Raw genomic sequence first — 27,313 nt, forward strand, 5'->3', positions numbered from 1 at the left:
TTTACCTCACAAATAAAATATATAAGCCTATATTGTTGACTGTCTCCTGTTGACAAATGAAATACCAAACGTAGATATTCATTTTATTTAGAGAAATTTGCCTGTTATTAGCCAATTAATTTTCTTTTTAACAATTTCACAAAACAAAAGAACTAATTCGTGCATCAGAACGTTTGTTCGCACCTAATGAAATTGGGTACACTAAGGGTACACCCTATTTTGACAGTGACGCTGGGGTATGTTCACTTTGGCTGTAGAAATCAGGTATACCTACTCAATTTTGTTAGGTAGTTACCTGTTACACCAACTTTATCATGCACAAATTGGTTCTTTTGTTTCTGGAAATTAGAAAATTGATTGGCTAATAATGGGCAAATTTTGCTGAATAAAATGAATATGGTTGGTATTTCATTTGTCAACGGGAGACAAGACAACCAACAATATTTTTGCTTCTTAGGGTAAAATTAAAGTTTTTGTTTATGGATTCAAATTTTTCAAAGAATGAAAAAATCTGATTGGTTAATGCTTTGGTTCATAGAATAAGACTTTATTTGAAAAGCATAAATGCTAATATGGTTATTTAAAAACACTGTTCATAATTTGTATGTACCTACTGTAAACTGATAGAAAAAGAACTTTGGTTTTATTATTGTTATATTTTTTACTGAAAGTATAGTGAATACTGAATAGTCAAAGTTGTTATAATTTTTTATGTGTAGAATGAGTATAAAATGAACCAAACCCCACAAAAATCCATCGGATAGTTTTTACACAATCCTTTCCCAAAGTTCACAGTCACAGTTTTCATCAAGAACCTCTACTGATTACACCAACAGAAGTAGTGAGTAGGTAGTGAATACCCTTAATCCAGATTTCCATCGGTTCCATCTCTGGTAATGATGTGTTTGTAGGTGATAATGTGGTTGGACTTTGGAGGTGATGACATATGGTGGTTGTTTGGGGTTTGGTTACGGTTTTTCGTAATTTGCATACGCATATAAGAAGATTAGCCTTGGATAGCAGAAGTAGTCATTACCCTCATACGCCATACGCATCGGTTTCATCTCTGGTAATGACGTGTTTGAAGGTGATGATGATGACACACTTGGAGGTGAGATTCGCCTTGGATAGCAGAAGTAGCCAATACGATTAATGTCGATATCAATCGGTTCTATTTCTGGTAATGATGTGTTTGAAGGTGATGATGATGACACACTTGGAGGTGATGATGTGGTTTGAGGTGATACTGCAAGGCTACCGGACATTGAATTGCAGAGATTTGTATCACAAATTTTACAATCTGCTCCTAAATTTTCTTCTAGAAAATGTATACAATGGCGTTTACTTTCATGCCAGGATGTGAAAATAATCAACTTTCGTTCTATAGCATATGCACCATCTGAAAAGGCAAACATTTACATTAGGTAGCTTATAAAATTTTGTTTCTTATAGATTATTTTACTCCTTTCAGTCTACGTTTTAATGATTCATAATGTATTTCCTTTCCTGTTAATTAAATGCTAAAAAATAATGAGCAGAAAAGTTTCTATTGAGAATGGAATTACAAAAGGCCAAATGAAGGTATCTATATCTGGTATACCTATCTACGTTGTAAGACAATCTTGTGGCAACTGCGCAATTTTTTTGGTGAACCTCAAATCTCAATAACAAAAACAGTCGCATTGTGGCGGTTTTGCCATGTAAAAAGTTTCAATTTTTTGGCAGACTTGAAAAAGTGGATGATTTGTTTTACAGAATATTAAGGTGGGTAATTTTCTTTATGTACCTAAATGTGTTCAAGAATTCTATGAACCGATCAAAACTGTTTTAACGCTTCGCTTCATGGAATATAAATGTAGAACTCCGCTCATTTTTCGAGTTTTGCATTTCACTGCATACCTTTCTCTGGTTTCCTGGTGTATAAGCATTTAGGCCCCGCCAGTTTATTACCGGGAAAACGGTCATCTGTGAATTCTTTAGTCGTTTTTTCATTCACATTTACACAGTTTGGATCTGGACTTCCGGTATCGTGTTTACACTTGTAACATTCTATAGCGTTTCCTACATTAAAAAATTGTCAATTAGAACATGATTTTTACGCGAACAACCTTAGGCGCTATTAACCCTTTAAGGCCCAAACCAAACTGGAAGTGATCAGAAAAAATGCTTTCAATTTCACTGAAAGAAATGATTTTCAAAACGCTATATTCAGTCCCGAAATTGATGCAATGGTTACTGCACAGTACAGTAATTTTCAAATTACCTCATTTTGATGTAATGATTAAATAGGTTAAATCAGAGAATACATCAAGTGATGGAATGAGTACATCGCCAGGATGGATTTATTGCATCACTTTTCAAAATTCATTTCTATGTTCTCATTACATTTCTTTGGGGACTCAGTCATGCAGACATGGTATTCAAAACATCCTTTGGTGGGTAATAATTACATCATATACTTAGTAAGCAATGATTACATTCCTTAAACATGACTGAGAACCATGTAGTGATTTACTGAATACAGCAAACGAGTACAGTATTGCCATACTGCAATGAAATATTTTTTTTCAAACAGTGAAAAACCTATGAATACTTTGAGGGCCTGAATCAAATATTCTACTCGCGGCCATGTTGTTAAGTGTAGGTAGTTAGGAATGAAAGGTCGCAGGTTCGAATCCCAGTCAGGTAGGAAAATTTTCTTAGGGGAATTTAAGGCTCGTTTATACTGGCTGCGGAACGAGACCGTAAACTTTCGTAAACTTTCCGTGGAAAATCAAAGCTGGGAGTTATAACGTAGTCGTTTATAGTGGCTACGGACACCGTTCCGTAGTTTCTTACGCCGCGGCCAGTATAAACGAGCCCTTAATCTAGAAAAATTTGTTGCAGTGAGAATTAATCATATGTGTGGAGAAACGTGACATTGATAGTATCTAACCCCACTTTTTAAATATTGTTGAATAAAAGTGATGGAATGGTTACTGCACTTCTGTGTACCTAATAGTTACTTCTCTAAATATGTAGTGATTAATGCGTTTCATTCCTATACCAAAATTACCGCGTTTTAATGTACTGAGTGCATTGTTTTAATGTAACTATTACTGTTTATTTCTTTCAGTGTTGTTGAATGGGACTTACATGAATATCACTTTAATGTGTAGTATGCCCCCTGCCTCTCAAAACTATTTTGTAAATGAGGGGTCAATTTTTTCAAATTTTTGTAAATTACGAAAGAGCAAAATACTTAATTGGCCCAAATTTGAGGTAATCTTATGTAATCGCTTTCCACCCACCTAATTATTGAAAGCAAATCCTTGATGAGCCCCTTCCCATTTTTGGTGGGGCATAAATATGAAAAAGTTGAGGTAAAATATGGGCCAATGTCCTCCATTTTTAATTTTATGAATTTGTTAGTATGCTTTCACAAAATATAATCACAAAGGGTATACGCAGTGTGGTACAGAGTGATTTTTTCAATTTTTGATTAACTGGTTTTGTGAAAGTCGCTGAAACATGAGACGTGAGTACATCAAGTACTACATATGAGAATACACTTCACTTGAGTAAAACGATACGAAAATTATAAAATGTATATACAAGCAATGCCTGAGCTTTTTCAGGCCTTTTCACTTTCAGTTGCACTAATATCTAATGCTCATCTGAATAAATTTTACCCATCATTCGTAATTAGAGTAAGTGGTAGTAAAATGGACCACCTAAGCCTTTTTTGAGATTACTCTTCACCAAATTGACCAATTTTGGTCATCGAGGGCTTAAATGATAGATACATGTGTCTAGTTTAATAATATTTAATAAAACTACCTCACAATTTATATACAGGTGGAGCAATTTTCATTTTGGCGAAGGTATCAAAAAACGGGGTCTGACTTTGTGGGGTAGTAAAATGGACCACAGCAAAAAACACCTTAAAAAACGCATGAAAACACTTAAATGGTAGAACAATAGAGCACCTTAGCTTTTTTTATTTTTGTGGTTACTTTTCACCAAATTGGCCATTTTTGGTCATCGAGGGCTTAAATGATAGGTAAATATGTCTAGTTTAAGAAGATTGAATCAAATTACTTCGCAATTGCCTAAATCTAATCAAAAAATAGGAATTATTGTTGTGGTCCATTTTACTACCTCACAAAGTATGACAGATACAAATACATTACAGATGAATTTCATAATGAAAACTCGAGCCAAAAAAATATGTCCAATAGATGAAAATAAAGCTGAAAGTATGTACTACTTAACTCAAGTTATCGTTCACCAAAAAATAAATTACAAAAAATACAATCTGCATTCCAATCAAAATGTTTAATTTTTTATTGAAAATGGGAAATTCACACATTTCAAACAAACTGCCTTATCACTTCGAAAGTCGGAAATAATGAGTGATGGTCACCTAAAATGAAGTATTAGGTACAAATAACACCAGTTTCTGTAATTTCTCACCAGGTTGCGCTAGTGGATATCACTGAAACTACTGGTGGTCCATTTTACTACCCTGGTCCATTTTACTACCTCTTACTCTACTCAATTATCTCACATTTTATACCTCATCAAATTAGCATGTACATACGTACCAATGTCACTAAACATTCGTGAAAAATTTTTAAACCATCAAAAACGGATTCCTTGACCTATTTACTATCAAAATAGTCAATCAACCGCAAAAAATAACGAATTTATTAACCCCTTTCTATTTTTTCAAAATTTCACAAAATGAAAAATCCCTGAAAAAAATGCACTTTTATTTCAGAATTTTTTTTTTAGGACTTCCTAATTGAGAATCACATGTAAAATTAATGTTGTACACATGTTAACCTGATGACAAAGAAAAAGGTATCACCTTTTTTTTTTTTTTTTAGCCACATGTAGCGCCACAAAATGATTATCCATAACTGGTGTCAATATCCATGACTGGTACAATATGGTACTTCAACTTTACCTTATGCAGTAACCACAGAAGTTGACTCAACTCCAACTTCTACAGTTCTAGGGCTATTCTTAAAGAAATCTATTGTGCTACTTCCATTCTGCACCAAGAACCAGTTTGTTTTTTATGCGCGCGCAATTCTCTTGTAACAATTCTCTGGTTCAGTATAAATAAACCAACGCTCTTTTTTAGCGCTTATGTAATGGAATTGAGTGCTTCAAATTTAAAGAGATACGAGGTATGAGAGCGAACAAAGAACATACACGGTAACAAGCAAAACGTTCAATAATCAACAATCATGAACACAAGAATATGTACCAGTGTTGCCGTTTTGAGCATAATTATACGCTTTTCGCACAATTTCAAAAGAAGCGCATCTTTTTCCGCATCTTCAGATTTCCGCATCTTTAGGATGCGGTGAACATTTTTTCATATCTTTTGATAGTTTTTGTAAAGAATTATTGGATATTTTCAAAATTTTCCCATCTTTTTGAAAACACTATTGCGATTTTCCCAATTTCGGATTCTACATTTTCCATGATTGCCATGAGAATTCCAAAAAAAAGTACTTTTATGTTTCCCAGAGAAACATTGAAAAAAAAATTTGGAAGCGCATCTTTTCAGCATTTCAAAATGGCAACACTGATATGTACTGAGAAATTTAAAGCTCTTTAATACAAGTATGGAAATAGATTATACTCTTAAGAAAGTCATAGGATTTTACGTAAGTTTTACGTACTGCGCAGTGCGCGAGCACGCATCAAATCAGCTGTTCACGTACAACGTTGCACCCCATTGGTTGCTCTACCGCGTCACGACACCAACCTGCCATGTGCAGTATGTAACACATACGTAAAATGCTGTGACTTTCTTAAGAGCATACTCTATTTCCATACTTGTATTAAAGAGCTTTAGAGAAATTGTCCTTATCGGATTATGACGTATGTATTTCATACCCCTCCAATAATGGATAATCAAAAAATTTCATTATACTACTTCTCTCAAACGGAACTAGTTCTAATTAAATTATGAACGTCTTTATAATGAGCTAATTATTTGATTCATCGAGATTTATTGCTCTGTGTAGTTAATTGAGCGAAACCTAAATTCAAGTACCTACCTACTACATATAAGATGCGTGTACTTGCTAGCGACGACGCACAGTGACATCTCCATCAGTTGTTCAGTTTTGTATAGGATATCTACCTACTTACCAGAGTCCTGCACGGTATAGTTAAAAGTTATCTGCGTTAGTCGCGTGTCGTGTGCGGTAAGCTACCAAATATAACTCATCCAAAAGCAGTTATATTAGCGTTAGCCTATGCGGATAATTTTGTAGTTAAAATGACTAAACTACCTGCGATTATACCGCGCTCTTATCGGAAATGTAATGTTCGATTCTGTCTTATCTGTTTGATGAGTCACCAAAATGTATTGTTGAGACACCAGAGAACCGAATGCGGTTAACGTATGGTTATTAACCTAACTTACCGCTGGTTGCGCGCGCCGACAAAAGTAACTGCAGTTTGTAACCTGTAGTTGAATTAGCCGATAGCTCCGGCGGTTATCCGGCTATTTTAACTTAACCGTGCAGTACTCTGCTACTTACCTTCTACATATTTACATCTAAAAAGAAATTCCAAACAGAAAGATGTGTTTCTCTACAAGTTTTTTCACCAGTATTTTCATTATTGCGCCAAGTTTGTTCCTGAATTCGATGGCTCTTCGCTCACACTACGCAGGTAACCTCTTGAAAGACTTCGATAAGATAGACCGTGATGGCGATGGGTCTCTCACGTTTACGGACGTGCTGAATTATTATAGAGAACTAGGGTATACTTACGATTATGAGGTATTGGTAATGCAATTTCATGACGCCGATCGGAATTCAGATAGACATTTAAGTTATAGAGAAGCACAACGAAGTAAGTTCGCCACGATGAACGTGAATCCGTCCTCCGGCTTCACAGGTAAATTCATGGAAGACTTTAAAACTATAGATGCTGATAATGATAAGAATCTCTCGATCAAAGAGGTGCGGCAGTATTATATAGCAGTAGGTGTTACTTACGATTATCAGCAATTGAAAAAGGACTTTGCAGATGCTGATAAGAATCGAAATGGATATTTAAGTTATCGTGAAGCAGCAGAAAGTAAGTTCAATCCAAATCGAAATTAGGAAAATGTTAAACCTAAGTGTTAGTGTTACTTTTATTTATAAACCAATGTTTAATTTAAGAGTAACGCCCTCGCAACCATATTAAGGTTCCGAAGTGTTTATTAGTCTATGTATTACACGATTCTGATGAATTACCTACCAGCTTTGTTGTTGTTTTTTTTGACGTGTTACCAGGCTTGTTGACCAAAAAAATTTCTGGTCAGGGTTACGGTTAAAAATTTATCAAGAAATTCAAAATTTAGGTTAAAGGTTACAGTTATGGTTATTCATTTTTAAAAGTTATGGTTACGGTTTTGGTTGCAGTTATTGGTGATCATGTTTTTTTGGTTAATGTTTAAGGTTACGGTTAGGGTACAGTTTTTGATGGTGATTTTTCCAGTTGAGATTAAAATTTCAGTTAATGGTTGAAATTAGGTACCTACAGTTGAAAATTTGAAAATTTCAAAAACTTTTCTCTGAGTTTAGAAACAATTCTTCATTATCTCTTATCGTTAAAATATCATTTAGCATTAATAGTTTAATGACTAATGAGTGTGATGCAACTATAGTTTCAAGTTTTTTGAACTTTCTGTTCTCGTTTTTTTATTCCACCTTTTGATCATTTTTTTTGATTAAAATTTCAATTCACTGCAAATCACACTAAAAAATCACAGGTAAAAAGAAATGAAAATGCACTTTTCAATTTTTTTTAAATTTTAAACTGTTTTTTTTTTTCTAAAAAAAATCAGTTATAGTTACAGTTATGGTTCATTTTGATTTCAGAAAACGGTCACGGTTGGTTATGGTTAGTGATGTTACAAAAAAATTTTTTTGGTCAAGGTTACTTTTTTTCAGTTAATCTACCGGTTAATTTGTGGTTAAGGTTAATGGTTAAAAACCAGTTAACGAGCCTGCGTGTTACCAAGAAAGAAATCGTTATACACGGTTTTTCTAGCTCATTGTTTGTATCAAAGAAAGTGTAGATACGTAAAAAAAAATCCAAAATCTGCAAAAATCCGTTCATGCCTTGTCCCCCTTTTTTGGAACTTTTTCAGACGCCACACCCCCTAAAATGAGTTGTGACGAAAATTGCAAACAAGGTGTTAAAACGCGTTACGATTTCACACTGAACACAAATATTGCACTTTTTACTCCAAGTTTCAACTTTGCGACCAAATTTACAGGTACAAATGTTGAGAAAGTGCCATTTTTTAAAATTCTGCACAAAATTTAAGTAACAAGAAATCTTAGAAGAAGAATACGAGTATATACATTTCGGCAACATCAAACAATGCTTCCCTAAAAAAAAAAGGCCGTCCTTATCCGAAATTTTGCCGAATCTTATACCCCCGCCAGGCAGAATCGTAGTTCACAAACCAGTTAATCAAAAATTGAAAAAAATCGCTCTGTACTGTACCCCACTGGCCACTGCATATACCCTTTGCGATTATATTTTGTGAAAGCATATTAACAAATTCATAAAATTAAAAATGGAGGACATTGGCCCGTATTTTACCTCAACTTTTTCATATTTTATGCCCCACCAAAAATGGGAAGGGGCTCATCAAGGATTTGCTTTCAATAATTAGGTGGGTGGAATGCGATTATATACCTGAGATTACCCCGGTCGGGTCAATTAGGTATTTTGCTCTTTCGTAATTTACAAAAATTTGAAAAAATTGACCCTTCATTTACAAAATAGTTTTGAGAGGCAGGGTGTATACTACACATTAAAGTGATATTCATGTAAGTCCCATTCAACAAATTGAAAGCATTTTTTCTGATCACTTCCAGTTTGGTTTGGGTCTTTAAGGGTTAATTCATTCACAATATGTTGCATTTCATCAAATAGGTACGAGTACATAAAAAAAATTCTTACCTGTAGAAACATGAAACGCCAAAATAAACGCGAAAATTAAAACAAAACTGTAAATACTCATCCTTATGCTATCACTGTTTTTCAGCAAACCTGAATCTAGTTAGTTAGGTACATATATGATTTTTGCTATCAAGGAGTGTTGAGTTCTCATTCTCAATTCCACTTGTAGAATAAAGTAGCCTACTCAACTTTTTCCATTAGTTCAATATTTTAAAATGAATTCCATAATAATTACACAAGAGCATGAAAAAATTTTGCAACAGTTTTAACAAAGAGATACATTACAACGTACTGTAAAGAACGCAATATACCTACGTTCAGTAAAATAAACCAATCAAAAGAAACGATGAGAAATCATTTATTACGAGACTTTATGTAGAAACATAAATCTTTCAAAACCACATTGCCCCAGAATTGAAAACTTCTTAATTCTTATTGATGACGTCATAGCACTAGGTAAGGTACATTCTACTGTTTGTTTTTTTTTTCAGAATTTTCAATTCAAAATTTTTGGTTAGGTACATATACTTACATGGGAGAAATTCTGTTTTTCAACTTTTTGGTGTAAATTGGCGAATTTACGTAAATTTTGCGTGATGAGGACTTTTTTAAAATAAACTTAAATTTATCATCAAATGGTTTAATAATGTGTTGTTTTCGTGCAGAAATCACGATTTTTTGAAGTATTCTCATTCACGGTTTGTTATGTATTTAAGTACACTTTGAATTGAAATAATTCCTCAAAATCCACGTCTCCGTGATTCGTAGGTAGGTACTTCGTAAGTTAAAATTTTCAATGTCTTAACGTGGTCCTTCGGTGATTGAGGGTTGCGTTTCACTTATCAAGGCAGAGAATTTCAATCTTTTTTTTTTCGTGTTCAAAAGTGCTAAAGTAAAAACTTTTTGCGCAGCACGATTACTATTAGTTTGTTTAATATAATAAAGTATTTTAAAATAATAAAAACATTAGATAAGTACATGTGTTTAGTGATTTTGGAAGATGTCCAGAATGACTGTTTTAAAGACATTTCTCCGCGAAAACTGAATGAAATTGGATGATTTTTGGATATGTTGTTCATGAAAGTGCCCTTGAGGCTGCTATGTTGCCCTTTTTTAAAAATTTGGAATTTTCATTCCAAATTTGAAAAAAAGGGCAACTTAAAATCCAAATTTGAAAAAAAGGGCAACATAGCAGCCTCAAGGGCACTTTCATGTACAACATATCCAAAAATCATCCAATTTCATTCAGTTTTCGCTGAGAAATGTCTTTAAAACCGTCAGTCTGGACATCTTCCGAAATAACTATAACAAATGCAGATATAATACGGTTTTTATCATTTAAAATATTTTATTATATGAAACAAACTAATATTAATCGTTCTGCGCAAAAAGTTTTTACTTTAGCGCATTTGAACACGAAAAAAAAAAGATTGAAATTCTCTGCCTTGATAAGTGAAACGCAACCCTCAATCACCGAAGGACCACGTTAATGATTTATGTTTTTTTTGAGGATAATCAATCACCTACGAAGCCTACATGATTCATGGGTACGTCGTAACTGTCGTAAGTCAACCTTCGACCAGTGCTCCCGCTGCACAAATAGATATACTTAATACCGATATATTGCCAAAAATGAAAGAAAAAAAATCAAAATTCTACAAGACTGACCTACACAGCTGAAATTTGTTACATTTACCCTATTTTTGACTGCCCAAATCGACTGGGAGCGGTTCTAAACTGTTTTGAGCCGTTCTGAAACCTCCAGCAGATTTTTGAAAGTTGCAATTTCCTCAAAATTTTGCTCAATGAAGTTCCAAACCTAAAATTTACTTCAAGTCTGTTATAATCTCAACAGGCTTGGTTGACTGAAGGTGATTCCAAGCTGTTTAAAAACCACCGACCCACCGCCAATATTTCGTAAATTCCGGATTTTCGAAAAAATCTCATTAAAATCGTCACAATTTACTTTAGCGTCTATAATAATACAGTTGGTGCTTTTTAGTGACTCTTTTTGACGAATTACACATAATTTTTCGAAAATCGGTTTTCCGGCGATTTCATCATCGAGAATGTGAAAAATATGCGTACCTTACCTACCTAGTACCTACAGTGTTTTAGACTGACAGAAATCGATTTTGAAAAATTGACGTGTAATTGGTTAAACGGATCACTGACATGCAGTTGAACGCGTATATGAAGGCTAAAGTGCATTTTGGACGGCTTCTTTGGACCATTGTGGAGCCTTTAGTGTGATTTTCTATTTCTACAGAATCTGAAAATTTCTCAATGTAAAAGGCGTGGAAATTAATTTGAGAGCCTTAAAATCAACTTGTGATTTATTTTCGACCTGTTTGAAGGGCCTACTCGTATTTGAGCCCATTTCCAGGACACGTAGACTGTTTTTTTTTCACAAAGTATAGGTATTTTAAAAGGAAAAAAAAAATTTTAAAGAATCAAAAATCTCTGTTCGTAGGAAATTTTTGAAATTTGCACGTATCGATATAAATCTTGTCAACCCCTCCTCCTCCTATTCAAATTTTACCAATTACAGCTATTCTAAGCCCCCGATGCAATTTTCAATTTCCCTAGAAAGTCTGGAAATTAATTTAAAAACAAACTGTATCTATTTTTGACCCATAATTATAACGAATTCATCCACATTAAGTTCGATTTCCAGACGGAAATCTTGAGTGCATTTTTTTTATCAGAATATCTTAGAAGGAAAAAAAATTAAACATCAAAAATTTTCTGTTCGAGGGGAAATTTTTGAAATTTGTGCGAACGGACTAATGGTACTATTATTACAACTAATGTAATTCGAATTCATTCGTTATAAAACTACATTTCGAACTTTGATTGGCTGTACCAACCCCGAATTGTACAATTTCGGACTTGGTACCCAACATGTACATACCTACTTGATTTTGATTGCCACAGTGAACGCACCCATGGGATGTGGTCACTTTATCTGTTGAAATCTAGTATGTACATGGTGTGTAGAAATATCGTAAACCCCAAAAAAAGTTTTTTTTTTAAAAAATGTAGGCTGGCAACATGAAATACAGTAAAAGCTTGTTATAACGCTCTTCAAGGGACCAGGGCACCTATTCCTGAAATTCTTCATCGCCGTCATTATATAGTGCAATTTGTGTTAAATTTTTTGTATACCGGGGTATTCTAGAAGTTCCTTATAGTGGGTTATCTGTCGCTATATGTGCAATAAATAGCGCGGATAGCGATATCAAAAAGGTGTCCTTATGAGAATTATGAGTGTTATTTCTATTTTCTTGTAAAGACAGTTGGCTAAGAGAAAATTTCTGTGCAGAAAGTGTAATTGTCAAATGAAAATGTGATAAGCTAAAGAGATCTTGAATTTTCGAAATTTCAGCTCAGCTTAAAATCAATTTTTTACTCCAGTTTTGAAGATTTGGCTCAGATCAATGTGAAATATGTTGTAGATAAGGATTCATAGAGGTGAAAAATAAATGCTTTTATAAACTATTTTGGCACGCAAAATTTTAGGTTAAATTTTTTTTCAAGAATAGGTTCCATTTTTAACACTGTTCATAATTATTGTACTGTAACTGTACACTGATAGAAAGACATCCTTGGTTATATTATTGTTATATTTTTTACGAGGAAATAGTCAAAGTTATTATAATTTTTTAATTTTTATTTGTAGAATGAGTAAAATAAACCAAACCCCAAAAAATCCATACAATAGTTTTTGCACAATCCCTGCCAAAAGTTCACAGTTTTCATTAAAAATCCTTACTGATAATAACATAGGAAATGAATACCCTTAATCCAAATTTCAATTCGTTCCATCGCTGGTAGTGATGTGTTTGTAGGTGATAACATGGTTGGAGGTGATGGTGATGATGTGGTGGTTGGTGGTGATTACATGATATGGTGGTTGTTCGTTTGGGTACGATTTTCAATCATTTTCAGTTATAAGGTTTACTTCGCTGGATAACGGTCGTGGACTATACCCTCCATCTTGATTTCAACCTAGGTATCCAGACTGTGAATTGCATAAATCTCTTGTACAAATTTTGCATTGTGATCCTGGATATTTCTGTCGTGTGCTTCTACAAAGGTGTTCTTCTTGAGGTACCTTTCGCGCCGATCGCTCCAAATAAAATGTGCCATCTGAAAAGGCCAACATTTACATTAGCGTAGAACATTTTGTTTGTTGTAGATTGTTTTGGGTGCCATTTATCGGCAAGACAGATTAAATGATTTGAACAACCAAAAAAAGTGTTTTGCACAACAGATGCTAACGTCCAAAACCACTTTTTTAATGACGGAAACAGTTTTTAACGATTGCAGGACAACAAAAATCAAGTGAACGCCAGAGTATTCCCGACAAATTGAATTAAATGCATCGACGACTTTAGGAAATGAACGACGACATGACATAATGATAAAAGCGAGGACGCGACATATTTATTCACAGAACTAAAAGAGCCTTGTAGGATAAGATAGTGAAATCCGCACTTTCTCCAATTTTGACAAAACTCACCCAAAATGTTAGTATATATGTAAAACCACCCCAAAAAAATTTTTGAGCCGGCCCCCCCCACCCCAACCCGAGAAATGACCCCATATGTGCTCAAAATTCAAATGTCTCGTTCTCGGGAGGGGGTCGTCCAAAAATTTAGAAACTTTCACAGAAAATAGTCAGTAGGTAGGTGCGTGTGTGAAATTTTTTTCAAATTTTTTTTTTCGTATTTAGGGGCTCTTCGGGGGGGGGGGGTTCAAAATTTCAAAAATTCATAGAAAAAAACGGGAAGAGGGCACTTTGCGAAATTTTTTCAGAAATTTAGTTACACCCCAAAGTATAACATACAAGAAATAAACTGAGAAATCGTTTGGGTATAAAGACAGACGTTAGTGATTATTGCTAAGCAAAATATTTAAAAATAGGAATACCAAAAACAAAACTGGTGAGGAAGTCTGCAAAAGGACGCAAAAATGGCAAAAAAAATCACTTAATCTGAAATATCGAAGGAACATCTAAACCGATTTTAATAAAACTCGAAATCTCAAAATTTCGGCAATACACCAGTCGGGAGGGATAAAGCACTTTGTTCAAAATTTCATAGGTTTCGAGTTTACTCTGCCACAAAATGGGTACATAAACACATATATATATATAAATATATATATAAACTTTAAGGAAACCTGAAAAAAAACTAATGGTCACACAATGATCCCAACACCCCAAAACGCAAAGAAAATTTACTCCGGACCGAAACTGTCACAGTTGAGACAAATACAGTACCGGACTTTTCTGCGAAAAGCCGGTAAAAGAGAAATACTCGGCTGAGAATTATAAGTTGGCTGTTTTGTTTACTATTTTGATGATTTAAAAAATGCTTAGCAAATTGGAAATATTCGGCCGAGAAATTTGAAGTTCAAAGTTCAAATTGTTCAAAATATTACTTTTTTGATTTTTAATTTTTCATGCTTAAACTAAAATATTTTGATTTCAAAATGCTTTATAACGTATCCACACATTGTAAGGAAGATTTTGAAAAAAAATGAGCAAAATTGGTTCAGTTTTCATAAATTTAGAGGAGGGGGCCCAAAAATTGGTTTTTGGGCCATTTCTCCCCATGGGACCAAATCGGTTCAAATTTTGGAATTAGGTTTATAATGCAATTTGGAAGAAAACATATTTCCAAAATTTTTTTATGTTAAATTTAGCCCCTTTTTTCTTAAATTTGGGGCCCTAAAAATCAAAATTTGGACTTCGCTATATTTTTCGCATCAAGTACTCGTCGAGAGCTTTCTATTGAAAAAAAATGAGCTTCCTAGGTATAATTGGGGCCAAATGAGAGCCTGCTGAAATTTTTTGCTTGTAGCTGTATACTATAGATATTTTTTGTGGAGCTCAAAAATCGGTGCAACATGCTCAAAAAAAAAACGAAATGTTGCAAAAAACGTGTTTTTTCATCTTTTTTGCTATGTTCAAACTATTAAGGTCAAAATTTTTGGTAAAAATAGTATTTCAAGCAAAGTACGGACCTAAAAATACACAAAAACAACAATTTATCATTTTTGAGTCATAAACTACGTACGTAGGTAGGGTATAACACACGATTACATTGCATATAGAGCAGCACAATTGAATCAAGTTCTGATAAAATCCTAATTCACAGCAAGCACCCTGCGTGTTTGCTTTTTGTACACATGGCTGGTGAATTATAAGGCGTACAGAATGCCCTCTCTTCTCCCAGCTGAGAAATTTGAAAAGTTGTGGATCTTCAAGGTCAACATTTTTGATAAAAATCACATTTCAAGCAAAGTATACTTAAAAATTAAAAAAATGACGATTTTTTTCATGCTTGAACCACAAACATAGGTACATATAACGAACGGTTACATTGTATCTAGTAGCTCAATTGAATTTTGATAAAATACCAACTCGCATTGGGTGCTCAGTTTTTCTATACCTATGTCACACATGGTGGTGATCATGCAACAGCACCGTTTGGTGAATTTTCTTGAGTGTGTTGAATGGGTGCAAAAAAATCAATCACCAAATATTCAGGTATCTATCTTCATATATCCTCCAAAAAAAACTTTGTACGTCAAAAAAGAATTACACCCCGCGGCCCGCCCTCTCCACGATTCCTAATGAACCTACTCAATGAACAAGAGGTAAAAAGATTTCAAGTAAAAAAATGTTATGATATAATGGTGGAATCCGCCCCTAATAAAAAATACCTACCACACGTTCACCAGATAGGATGAGACAAACTATGAAACAGTTGATGAGCCAAAAATTTGGGGCGGACAGATCCCTCAAATAAGTTTAATAATCCAACTTGACTCCGGAGTCTGGAAGATTTGTCAGCCCCCAAATATTAGATACTGGTAAAGTAAAAGTGGTTTTTCATTTATGTAGGTATACTAGTAGTATTTCTGACATACTACTAGTGAACTTGGATGCAAACTAGACTAGTAATTTTTGCATAGGTACCTAATACTACTTATACTTGTGAAATGTGAAATGATTGTAATTTCACTTGTTACAATTAGTAGTATTTCATACATAGTACTTGTTGGCGTAATAATTAATAAATATTCGTTACTATTCAGCGATGTTCGTGTCAACTGCCCATTCGTTTTATCTGTCTTTTGAAGATTTTGTTAGTTTTCGAAGTATTTTTTCGAGTTGGTTTTCGTGTATTTCGCTATGCATTAAACAGTACTTGTAAACTACAAATAGTAAACTAGGTAGTGATTTTGGGCGATACTACATAGTAGTTTTTTTTTCGTGAGTGTTATTTTACTACATACTTTTATAGGGAATCCTTAGGTATACGCAGCGTTCAAAAGACCTAGCATCAGAAAGTTTTGCTGTAGGGGTTCTATGATTCACTTTTATGCAGTCTGGCTGTGGATCATCAGCATTACTTACACACTGGTAACATTCTATGGTAGTAGCGTTTTCTATACGTTAGAAAATTAACGATTAGTACATGATTTTTACGCGAACAAACTAACTAATTCAATACATTTAGGCGTAAGTAGCTATTTGTTCACTCGCAATATATGTTACGTTTCATCAAAAATACATAAGATAAATTCTTACCTACAGAAACGTAAAACGCCAAAATAAACGCGAAAATTGAAACAAAACTGTGACTACACATTATTAGGCTACCTATCACTGTTTTTCAGGAAATCGGAATCTAGTTATACAATTTTCACGATCGAGAAGTGTTGAATTCTCAATATCACTTGTAGAATGAAGTAGCCTACTAGAATTTTTCCGTATTTAAATGTTAGGTATTTCATAAATTCCACAAATTACACAAGAACAGATAAAAACTTTGCAATAAAAGATAGATCAGGTATATTCGAAATAATTAAAAAAACGAATCAACAAATCAATAACGATTTAATTACCCAATAAAAATGCAACGTGTAAAAAGTTCCAACAATTACAACAAAAAAAAATCTGATGCTACGCATCACAAACTTTCCGAACGTTCTTCTGTTAAGAAGTAGGTACGCGAAATAATTGTAAAAATGTGAAACACCCGTCATCCCCATGGCGATGTGACGTTTAATTATCACTTTCAGATAAAGGGTAACTAAGTTGGACCGCGCCGCGCCTTATGCGTTTCTCCTGCAGTTAAACTAAAAGGAGACGAAACGCGTGTGATGTTTACCATGTAAAGACTAAGCATTGACAAAAGTTGAAGTTGCTCCAGTTCATTTTTCACATTTCAAGGCCCATAAAATTTCTTCGATGGCACTTACGAACTCCAAATTGTTACTGTGCCGTCTTTACCATACTTCTGACCATCTCTACAAATTTCAATGACAGATTCTACACACATTTTTTGACCGAGGTATTCCTGACTGCGCAGTCAGGAGTACCTCGCGGACTACACAACCCTCCCTTTTCCCTGTTGCCTGCAAAATTGAAGTACAGCGCTGCCAAGATCACCCAGCGGGATAAATTGGCGTTACTCAGGTTATTTTGCCAAGATGGTCGCGAGTTGGTTGTCTTATACGCAGGTCCAGCATCTATAGGTGAACCTTATTTTAACAGTGACACTGGGGTTTGTTCACTTTGGCTGTCAAAATCAGGTATACTCAATTTTGTTAGGTAGTTACCTGTTGAACAACTTTATGATGCACAAATTGGTTCTTTTGTTTCTGGAAATTAGAATATTGACTTCCTAATAATGGGCAAATTTCGCTGAATAAAATGAATATGGTTGGTATTTCGTTTGTCAACAGGATACAAGACAACCAACAATATCTACCTATTTTTGTTTCTTGGGGTAAAATTAAAGTTTTTGTTTATGGATTCATATTTTTCAAAGAATGAAAAAATCTGATTGGTTAATGCTTTGGTTCATAGAATAAGACTTTCTTTGGAAAGCATAAATGCTAGATAATAATATGGTTATTACAAAACACTGGTCATAATTTGCACCTACTGTAAACTGATAGAAAGAGAACCTTGGTTTTAGTATTGTTATATTTTTTACTATAAGTATAGTGATGTGTAAAATGAGTATAAAATAAACCAACCACACAAAAATCCATCCGAGAGTTTTTACACAATCCTTCCCCAAGTTCACCAGTCACAGTCACATGATGATGTAGTTGGAGATGATGATGTGGTTGGAGGTGATGACAGGGGTGCTAACCCTAACCGCAAAAAACCGAAAACCGTAAACCAAAACCCAAACAAGAACCTAATTTTTGCCATTTTCAAACCCTAACTGAAAACAAAAACCGAAATTTCATAGATTTTTTAAAAACCGCAAAAAACCATAACAATAATAATGAAGCAGAATGAGTGAAACCAAAACCTAAACCGATATAATTTATTTCGGTTTTTTTGGGTTTTGAGGTTTGGATTTTTTCAGTTTTTTCAATTTTTCTGGGGGGATTTTTTCACATTTTTGACTTTTGAGACTCGAAATCCAGGGAAATTGATAAAGGGTATTCCACGGTAAGATAGGTGAAATGGCCCTGTTCCCAGATTTGGAAAATTATGATGGATTATTGTTGGGTACCTCCAAGTGGTGGGGGTGAAATTGACAAAAGAAAACTTTGAACCGCCACAGCTCCGGAGTGTATGGTGTATCCAAAAAGTTGTTTTCGCCAAAATGTGTCTTTTTACTAGTATTTTCTTACTACCAATCCATAAAATCAAAATTTTGTCTGCAAAAGGGTCATATTTGCAAAAAACCCTGGAAAATACGCGTTTTTTGCGTTTTTTTTTGCAAAATAGTACGGAATATGCGAAAAATACATGGAACAAAAATGTTTAGTGTCAAATTTTACCCTAGAAAATGTGTTCACAAGGTTGTCAAAACGCTCATCTACTGAGCTACCCGCGCGCACACGCCGCCTCTTTGCAGCAACGTCAAGAGATGAGGTATTATGGCACCTGCACTTACTGACAATTGTTACATTGGTTGTGTCGCTACACAGTATTGGGCAAAAGGTCAGAAATTTAAGCTCCTTCACCACCAGCTGAATAATAAAATTGCTGCCAAAAGGTGGACTATATTGCAGAATTGCGGGCTACCTCCTCAACAAATTTGGGAAACGATGGACTTCGGTTGTGGAAAGTGTGCCCTCAATTCTATCTCGGATCCAAAATACAATGACGGATAAAAACATGCTGGCTGAAGAGGTAGAAGAACAGAACTTGGATCGATTGAGGGCACCTTTCCACTCGGATGAATTATGGGATTTTCCAGAATTGACAGTAGCAGATTTGAAGCTCCTTTTCACAGGTAGCTTTCTACTTCGCCAAGCCATCTCTTATCTCGCGGAAATAATGGAGGAAGACTACACTATCCCACTCACCGGTTTTAAGGGGGGGTATACGGGGTATACACCCCCCCCCCCCCCCCATTATCTGAAAATTCTGAATTTATTGGCAAAATCGTCAGTTTGTCGGCAAAATCAAATCGTTAATTTGCCGAAAAAATCAGCAAACTATCCTTAAAAATTTTCAATTCTTTAAAAAGCGTTTGCCCTCGCTTCGCTCCGGCTAAAATGTTGTTTTCTATTTCTCAAACTGACCTTTCACATCAAATTTACTGCTGTTTTGCCTCTTAAAACTACAAATTTTAAAAAGCTTTCGCCCTCGCTGCTCTGCTCGGGCTATTTTAGTTCTCTTCATTCCCACTTAAAATTTCAAGAAACCATTAATAAAATTTTTAATAATCGAATTCTTAAATTTAAATTGATATTGTTCTACTTTTCGAATTACAAATCTTCCAAAGCTTTTGCCCTCGCTTCGCTCGGGCTACTTGCTACTTACAAAATCACAATTTCACGAAATCCGTGATTGAATTTGAAAAATATTGAGACAAAACAAAAACAAATTCCTTCATTAAAATTGATGTGAACTCAAAAATTAAAAAGAAAATTCCTGAAATACTCGTAGTAGTTAATACTCACACTACAGGGGTCGGCATAAGTTAGTATTCGTATTCAAAAACTGATGCGTTCTTTTTAACACCCCGTTGTGTGTAATGAGTAGATAGAAGATCTTGTAGGTAGTGTGTTGTGTTTGTGGAAGTCCCACCAACACTTTGGTAATGATAGTTTTTTTCCCCGCTATGTCACTACAGAAAAAAATTCATTTTCATTTGAAAAAATTTTTGTTTGTGCAAATCGGAATACAAACTTATTCCGACCCCTATATTTGAAAAGTAAGGTACGAATTTTTCATTCTCTCTGAATAGAGCTGTGGCGTCAACTGGCACCCGTCTGCCAGTCTGCCAAGCTGCCAAGCGCACCTGCACACGCAGCTCACAGTGACGTAGTGGGAGGCATTGTACCTCTAGCCACAGACGCAGTTCATCTATTTATTAATCTGTATTTATCTCGCACGCGATTACTATGTATGTTTTATGTTCCTCTAATAAACGTTTGTCAATTGACACCCGCCTGTCTGTCGACTATTTATTTATCCAAGTCGTAGCTTGATGATTTTTGAGTTGAGGCCCAGACCTCACAAGAGCCAACTAACTGTTCAAAAACATACAAAAATGACCGTTTTTTCGTTATTTGGGCCAATTTTTTTCAAGACTGTCGCTCTTGCTTTGCTCGAGCAGTAATTTTACCTTCTTTTCAATAAATTAATACTTATTCTTTTTGAAAAGATTTCAGAAAATTATCTAAAATTCCGATTTTTTTATGTCCAAAAATCCGGTTTTGCTCCCCCCTCCATCACAAATAAAAATAACCCTCTCCCCATATGATTTCAGCATACGCCACTGGTATTCAGCACGTTTAAATTTTGATTTTTGTCGGAAAAATCACAATTCTTTGTCGGCAAAATGACATGATACACCCCCCACCCCCAAAATAAAATGACTTCGATCCGCCTCTGTGTACGAGCTAGTTTCATCACATTCTCAACATTTTTGATTCTATTACCATACCTTTGATTACCTATATATTACCTATCCATTTTTATTCCGATGTACGAACTATTTTCATCTCATTCTTCGCGGTTTTTCATTCTATTACCATACCATTTTAACAATAAAAGTTCGCAGTTACGATTTTTCGCCCAATTCTATGTAGCGACACGACCAACGTAACAAATTGTCAGTATGTGCAGGTACCATAGGTACCTCATCTCTTGACGTTGCTGCAAAGAGGCGGCGTGTGCGCGCGGGTAGCTCAGTAGATGAGCGTTTTGACAACCTTGTGAACACATTTTCTAGGGTAAAATTTGACACTAAACATTTTTGTTCCATGTATTTTTCGCATATTCCGCATTATTTTGCAAAAAAACGCAAAAAACGCGTATTTTCCAGGGTTTTTTGCAAATATGACCCTTTTGCAGACAAAATTTCGATTTTATGGATTGGTAGTAAGAAAGTACTAGTAAAAAGACACATTTTGACGAAAACAACTTTTTGGATACACCATACACTCCGGAGCTGTGGCGGTTCAAAGTTTTCTTTTGTCAATTTCACCCCCACCACTATGGTAAAAATTTTTGAAAAAAATCGTGTTAAAAGACCCATGCTTCCCCTACACATTCCACACGGTACCAAAATTTTCTCCCCACAACTCATGGATACAGAATTTTTCTCGTAAAAAACGCGTTTTTTGGCTATACAGACCGAGGGGGGGGGGGTTGGGGAGCGGAAATTCCGCTCAAAAATTTTCATTGGAGGTACCCAACAATAATCCATCATAATTTTCCAAATCTGGGAACAGGGCCATTTCGCCTATCTTATCGTGGAATACCCTTTCAAATTAATTTGGTACCTACTTACCAAAATGAACTGTCCATAAGTTTGAGAACTGAATTGAAACCCTAGACCGATAAATTCCGCCGGTGCTTGGCTCGGTTTAATTTCAATTCAGTTCTCAAACTTATGGATATATTTTCATTGTGGTAAGTAAGTACCTATACCAAAATTAATTTGAAATTTCATATCAATTCCTGATCACAACTACTGAATGATCATTGCTTGGCGATGTTTCGATATCATGAATTTTTTCATTAAAACTACTTAGCAGAGTTTTGTTTAACAAATCCTTCTTAGTTTTTTGTAAGTTTTTTTTTTTTTTTTTGGTTGGCGCCGTATGGTGGTAATTTTGCTTTTTGAAACTATTTTTGACGGATATCACGAGTTTTTTTAAAAAAATACTAAATTGTATTATAAAATGTTAATGGAATTCCGGTATGTACTCCAAGAGCTTTAGAATAATGTTTTAAATCACGGAGTTTCTTACTAAAAGAAACACTATCGAATTTCGTACAGCGATGTAACTTAGGGTATTATTTCAAAATATAACGTTGATAAAAAAAAAAAATGATTCGGACCTGCTAATGCCTCGATCTGCCCCAAAAACTTTTTAAAAGTTGAAGAGATTGTATGAAAATTATACGTAATGTTTTGTGAAAAATTGGTTTCCTCGCGATTTTTTGAAACTGATGATCGTTTGTATAGCCTCTTTAATTTGCAAATTAAGCAAAAAGTCATAATAGGTCATTTCGTTCATTTTTCAAAGCCCTACTGACGCTCTCATGGTCGAGATTGGATTATCACAGTACCTAAATTACATACTTACCCTGTATATTAAATCTACCTCGACACATGTCATATATTTAAACATGACGTACAAATACGAGTAGGTACCTACCTATAATTTCATTCGTTATTTCTGAATGCAGCATCACTAGCGACATTTGGCCAGAGAAAACACTTTTTGCAACAAATCCAATCTTAGCTTTATTTGTTATCTGACAAATACAAGCGATAACAAAATTGACAAAAATATTAAATCTTGTCCACAAAAAATGATCGTGATATCACTGTGAAAATTAGGTGTGTGCGATATTACGACATGTGGCACTCAATATATATTTGAATTTTGTAAACTTTTGATAGATTATAAAAATTTTATGTGAATGTAGGTATACATACTTACTTTGAACAAATCTGTAGTTACCTACATCGTCGAATAACACTTTCAATTATCTTCTGATTTATATGAACAAATTTTTAAATAGGTATGTAGGTACATCAAATTTCATATGTTTCAGAGAAAAATCAAAATACCTACCCACCTACCTACCTCAGAAAAAGTTTTCAAAACATGCGAATGCGATTTTTATTTTTCCTCGCAATTTTTTGGCACGAAGCAATATCATCACTAAATGAATGCTAATAGTGATCAGTTATGAGTTATGACTATGACAATTTCAAAGCAAATTTTCAAATTTTACTTCAGAAATCAAATAATTGTATATTGTTGACTGTCTCCTGTTGACAAATGAAATACCAAACATGGACATTCATTTTATTCCGAGAAGATTGCCTATTATTAGCCAAATAATTTTGTTTTCTTTTTCAATTTCCCGAAACAGAAGAACTAATTTGTGTATCATATGTTTACACTTAATGAAATTGGGTACACCCTGTTTTGACAGTGATACGTTGCATTCACTTTGGCTATCGAAATCGGGTATACTCGATTTATTTTTTTTCGTTCTTTATATTGAAACTGATTGGCTAATGGTTTGCTTACTTATACCTAATTTTCCATTTTGAAATCAAGTATACCTACATACTTACTTGATTTTGATTGCCTCAGTGAACGCACCCCTGTGATGTGGTCACTTTATCTGTTGAAATCTGGTACATGGTGTGTAGAAATATCGTAAACCCCCAAAAAAGTTTTTTTTTCATTAAAAATGTAGGTTGGCAACATGAAATATGTACAGTAAAAGCTTGTTATAACGCTCTTCAAGGGGCCAGAATTTTGATGCGCATGTCTCAGCTGGCCAAAAATTTCAAATTTTTCACAGAAAATGATAAAGTGGCGAGTGGCCGCATATTATTGCTTGTTTACAGATGTAAACAATGCATACTAAACTAACGCTTGCGCCAGAGAGACTTGGTCCCCCACAAATTTTTCTATGTTTGGCCCAAGTTTGGCCGGAAAAATTTCCATTGTGGATTCCTCTACATACGTTATAGTATAGCTATTTTATGCTCTAAGTACACGGCGCGGCGTAAACATTTTGTAAGGGCGAAGAGGCAAAGTAATTTCAAATTTACACGGACCTACGCGGCCACCAAAGAATTCAAAATCAAAATTAACCAATCAGATACCATACTCAGAAGAAAGCTATCGCTGTTGTTCTTTGACACGGGGTATATTGATGATGCAACCTGTCTTTGAATGAACAATTATTTTCTGCTGCGAAGTTTGTTCCTTCATGGTTCTTGGTGTACATTCATAGAACAAGACTTTCTTTGGAAAACAAAAATGCCAATATGGTACGTTATTAAAAAACACTGTTCATAATTATTGTACTGTAACTGTACACTGATAGAAAGAGATCCTTGGTTATATTATTGTTATATTTTTTACGAGGAAGTAGTCAAAGTTATTATAATTTTTTAATTTTTATTTGTAGAATGAGTAAAATAAACCAAATCCCAAAAAATCCATACAATAGTTTTTGCACAATCCCTGCCAAAAGTTCGCAGTTTTCATTAAAAATTCTTACCTACTGATAATAACATAGGTAATGAATAGCCTTAATCCAAATTTCAATTCGTTCCATCGCTGGTAGTGATGTGTTTGTAGGTGATAACATGGTTGAAGGTGATGATGTGGTGGTTGGTGGTGATTACATGGTATGGTGGTTGTTCGTTTGGTTACGGTTTTCAGTTATCTGTAGCGACTTCCAGACTAAGAATTGCAGAAATTTCTTGCACAAATGTTGCATTTTGATCCTGGATATTTCTGTTGTGCGCTTCTACATATGTGTTCTGCTTGGTGTACGTCTTGTGACGATCGTTCCAAATAATATGTGCCATCTGAAAAGGCCAACATTTACATTACTGTAGAACATTTTGTTTGTTGTAGATTGTTTTGGGTGCCATTTATCGGCAAGACAGATTAAATGATTTGAACAACCAAAAAAAAAGTGTTTTGCACAACAGATGCTAACGTCCAAAACCATTTTTTAAATGATGGAAACAGTTTTTAACGATTGCAGGACAACAAAAATCAAGTGAACGTCAGCGTATATGCCCTACAAATTGAATGAAATGCATCGACGACTTTAGGAAATGAACGACGACATAATGATAAAAGCGACGACGTATTTATTCACAGAACTAAAATTTCCGAAAACGATTAGTATTGGTTTCGAACCAAACCAAAGCCTAAAAATAAAGGTAAAAATGAAATTCAGCACTTATAAAGGCACATTAAGTACACATCTTTAAATTCTTTTTGTGCCGATGCCGGTTCAAATCCAAAATTTTCTCCAACAAACATTTTTTCTTAAATTGGAAAATTAAAAAGCAAAATTTTTCTTTTTTTCAAAACTAGATTCGTTATTTTCATCAACTTCGTACCTTAGGGACCCACAGCTAGGGGTGCCCAGTACGCATTTGCATATTTGAGTAGGTAAGTATAGGTAACATGTTGAATCCACTACTGAATATTAGAGCAGAAGTATTTTTTTCATTTTACGAGTCTGGTGTTTATCAGTAGGTAACATTTGATTTGTTTACTTTTTGAGTTTTTGAGAATCTGAATCGAATCAACATTCGTTCGCGAGATGCAGTCTAATGGGGTGGGGGCCCGGGGTTGTTAATATACCAGAATATTAGATACTGGTAAAGTAATAGTGGTTTTTCATTTATGTACGTACTAGTAGTATTTCTGACATACTACTAGTGAACTTGGATGCAAACTAGACTAGTGGTTTTTGCATAGGTACTTACCTAATACTACTTACTTGTGAAATGCGAAATGATAGTAATTTCACTTGTTACAATTAGTAGTATTTCATACATAACGTACTTGTTGGCATACTAATTAATATGTATGTAAATATTCGTTTCTATTCAGCGATGTTCGTGTCAACTGCTCATTTGTTTTATCTGTCTTTTGAAGATTTTGTTAGTTTTCGAAGTATTTTTTCGAGTTGGTTTTCGTGTATTTCGTTATGTATTAAACAGTACTTGTAAACTACAAATATGTAGTAAACAAGGTAGTGATTTTGGGCGATACTATAGTAGTTTTTTTTTTCATAAGTGTTATTTTACTGCATACCTTCAAAGGGAATCCATTGGTATACGCAGCGTTCATGAGAACTAGCAGCAGAATGTTTTACAGTAGGGGTTCTTCGATTCACATTTATGCAGTCTGGATGTGGATCGGTAGAATAACTTACACACTGGTAACATTCTATAGTAGCGTTTCCTATATTAAAAAATTAACGATTAGAACATGATTTTTACGCGAACAAACTATTATAACTAATTCAATACATTTTAGGCGTAAGTAGCTATTTGTTCACTCGCAATAGGCCTATATGTTGCATTTCATCAAAAATACATAAGATAAATTCTTACCTACAGAAACGTAAAACGCCAAAATAAACGCGAAAATTGAAACAAAACTGTAATTACACATTATTAGACTACCTATCACTGTTTTTCAGGAAATCGGAATCTAGTTATACAATTTTCACGATCGACAAGTGTTGAATTCTCAATATCACTTGTAGAATGAAGTCTACTAGAATTTTTCCGTATTTAAATGTTAGGTATTTCATAAATTCCACAAATTACACAAGAACAGATAAACACTTTGCAATAAAAGATAGATCATTCGCGTTATATTCGAAATAATTAAAAAAACGAATCAACAAATCAATAACGATTTAATTACCTAATAAAAATGCAACGTGTAAAAAGTTCCAACAATTACAACAAAAAAAAATCTGATGCTACGCATCACAAACTTTCCGAACGTTCTTCTGTTAAGAAGTACGCGAAATAATTGTAAAAATGTGAAACACCCGTCCGTCATCCCCATGGCGATGTGGCGTTTACGGTTTAATTATCACTTTCAAATAAAGGGTAACTAAGTCGGACCGCGCCGCGCCTTATGCGTTTCTCCTGCAGTTAAACTAAAAGGAGACGAAACGTGTGTGATGTTTACCATGTAAAGACTAAGCTATAGACACTGGACCTGCGGGAAGACATCCAACTAGCGGCCATATTGGCTGAATTACGTGTGTCATGCCAATTTATCCCGCTGGATGCTTTTGGCTGCGCTGTACTTCAATTCTGCAGGCAACAGGGAAAAGGGAGGGTTGTGTAGTTACGCGAGGTACTCATGACTGCGCGCGCAGCCAGGAGTTCCTTCCGGACTACACAACCCTCCCTTTTCCCCGTTGCCTGCAGATTGAAGTACAGCGCAGCCAAAAGCATCCAGCGGGAGAAATTGGCATGACACAAGATTTTACTACCGTCCCTCTTCCCCGTTGCCTGCAGTT

The 27,313-nt window shown here is 34.7% G+C and overlaps 2 protein-coding genes across 7 annotated transcripts in view; one reads left to right on the forward strand and one right to left on the reverse strand.

Moving 5' to 3' along the window:
- The window catches only part of LOC135844758 (uncharacterized), a 126,865-nt gene that overhangs the window by 66,902 nt on the left and 32,650 nt on the right, over window positions 1–27,313 (forward strand). The gene's annotated exons all lie outside the window — the stretch shown is intronic.
- Window positions 527–26,605, reverse strand: LOC135844697 (uncharacterized). Of its 5 annotated transcripts, none has more exons than XR_010558619.1 (5): window positions 16,583–16,761; window positions 16,288–16,440; window positions 8,977–13,128; window positions 1,951–2,061; window positions 527–1,399 (listed from the first exon to the last, which is right to left on the reverse strand). XR_010558619.1 is itself a non-coding variant. In XM_065363022.1 (5 exons), exons 3-5 carry the CDS (start codon window positions 9,035–9,037, stop codon window positions 969–971), a joined length of 654 nt encoding a protein of 217 aa, XP_065219094.1. In that variant the 5' UTR covers window positions 9,038–13,128; window positions 26,083–26,232; window positions 26,385–26,605; the 3' UTR covers window positions 527–968. The 5 variants fall into 5 exon arrangements, 3 of the variants coding, with proteins under 3 accessions (XP_065219094.1, XP_065219088.1, XP_065219102.1); XM_065363022.1 differs by lacking the exons at window positions 16,288–16,440; window positions 16,583–16,761 and adding exons at window positions 26,083–26,232; window positions 26,385–26,605 and having other exon boundaries at window positions 1,900–2,061; XM_065363016.1 differs by having other exon boundaries at window positions 1,900–2,061; window positions 16,583–16,762.

The sequence above is a fragment of the Planococcus citri genome, chromosome 1 (genome assembly GCF_950023065.1).
Source record: "Planococcus citri chromosome 1, ihPlaCitr1.1, whole genome shotgun sequence".
In the NCBI taxonomy this organism is placed as follows: Eukaryota; Metazoa; Arthropoda; class Insecta; order Hemiptera; family Pseudococcidae; genus Planococcus; species Planococcus citri.

What these genes read in the sequence shown, in the direction of transcription:
- LOC135844697 (XM_065363022.1), bottom strand. Translation starts at nt 9,037, where the DNA reads ATGAGTATTTACAGTTTTGTTTTAATTTTCGCGTTTATTTTGGCGTTT. An exon ending in GGCGTTTCATGTTTCTACAG is followed by an intron (nt 2,062 to 8,976) that starts GTAAGAATTTTT and finishes TTTTTAATGTAG; the next exon opens with GAAACGCTATAGAATGTTAC. An exon ending in CACCAGGAAACCAGAGAAAG is followed by an intron (nt 1,400 to 1,899) that starts GTATGCAGTGAA and finishes TTGCCTTTTCAG; the next exon opens with ATGGTGCATATGCTATAGAA.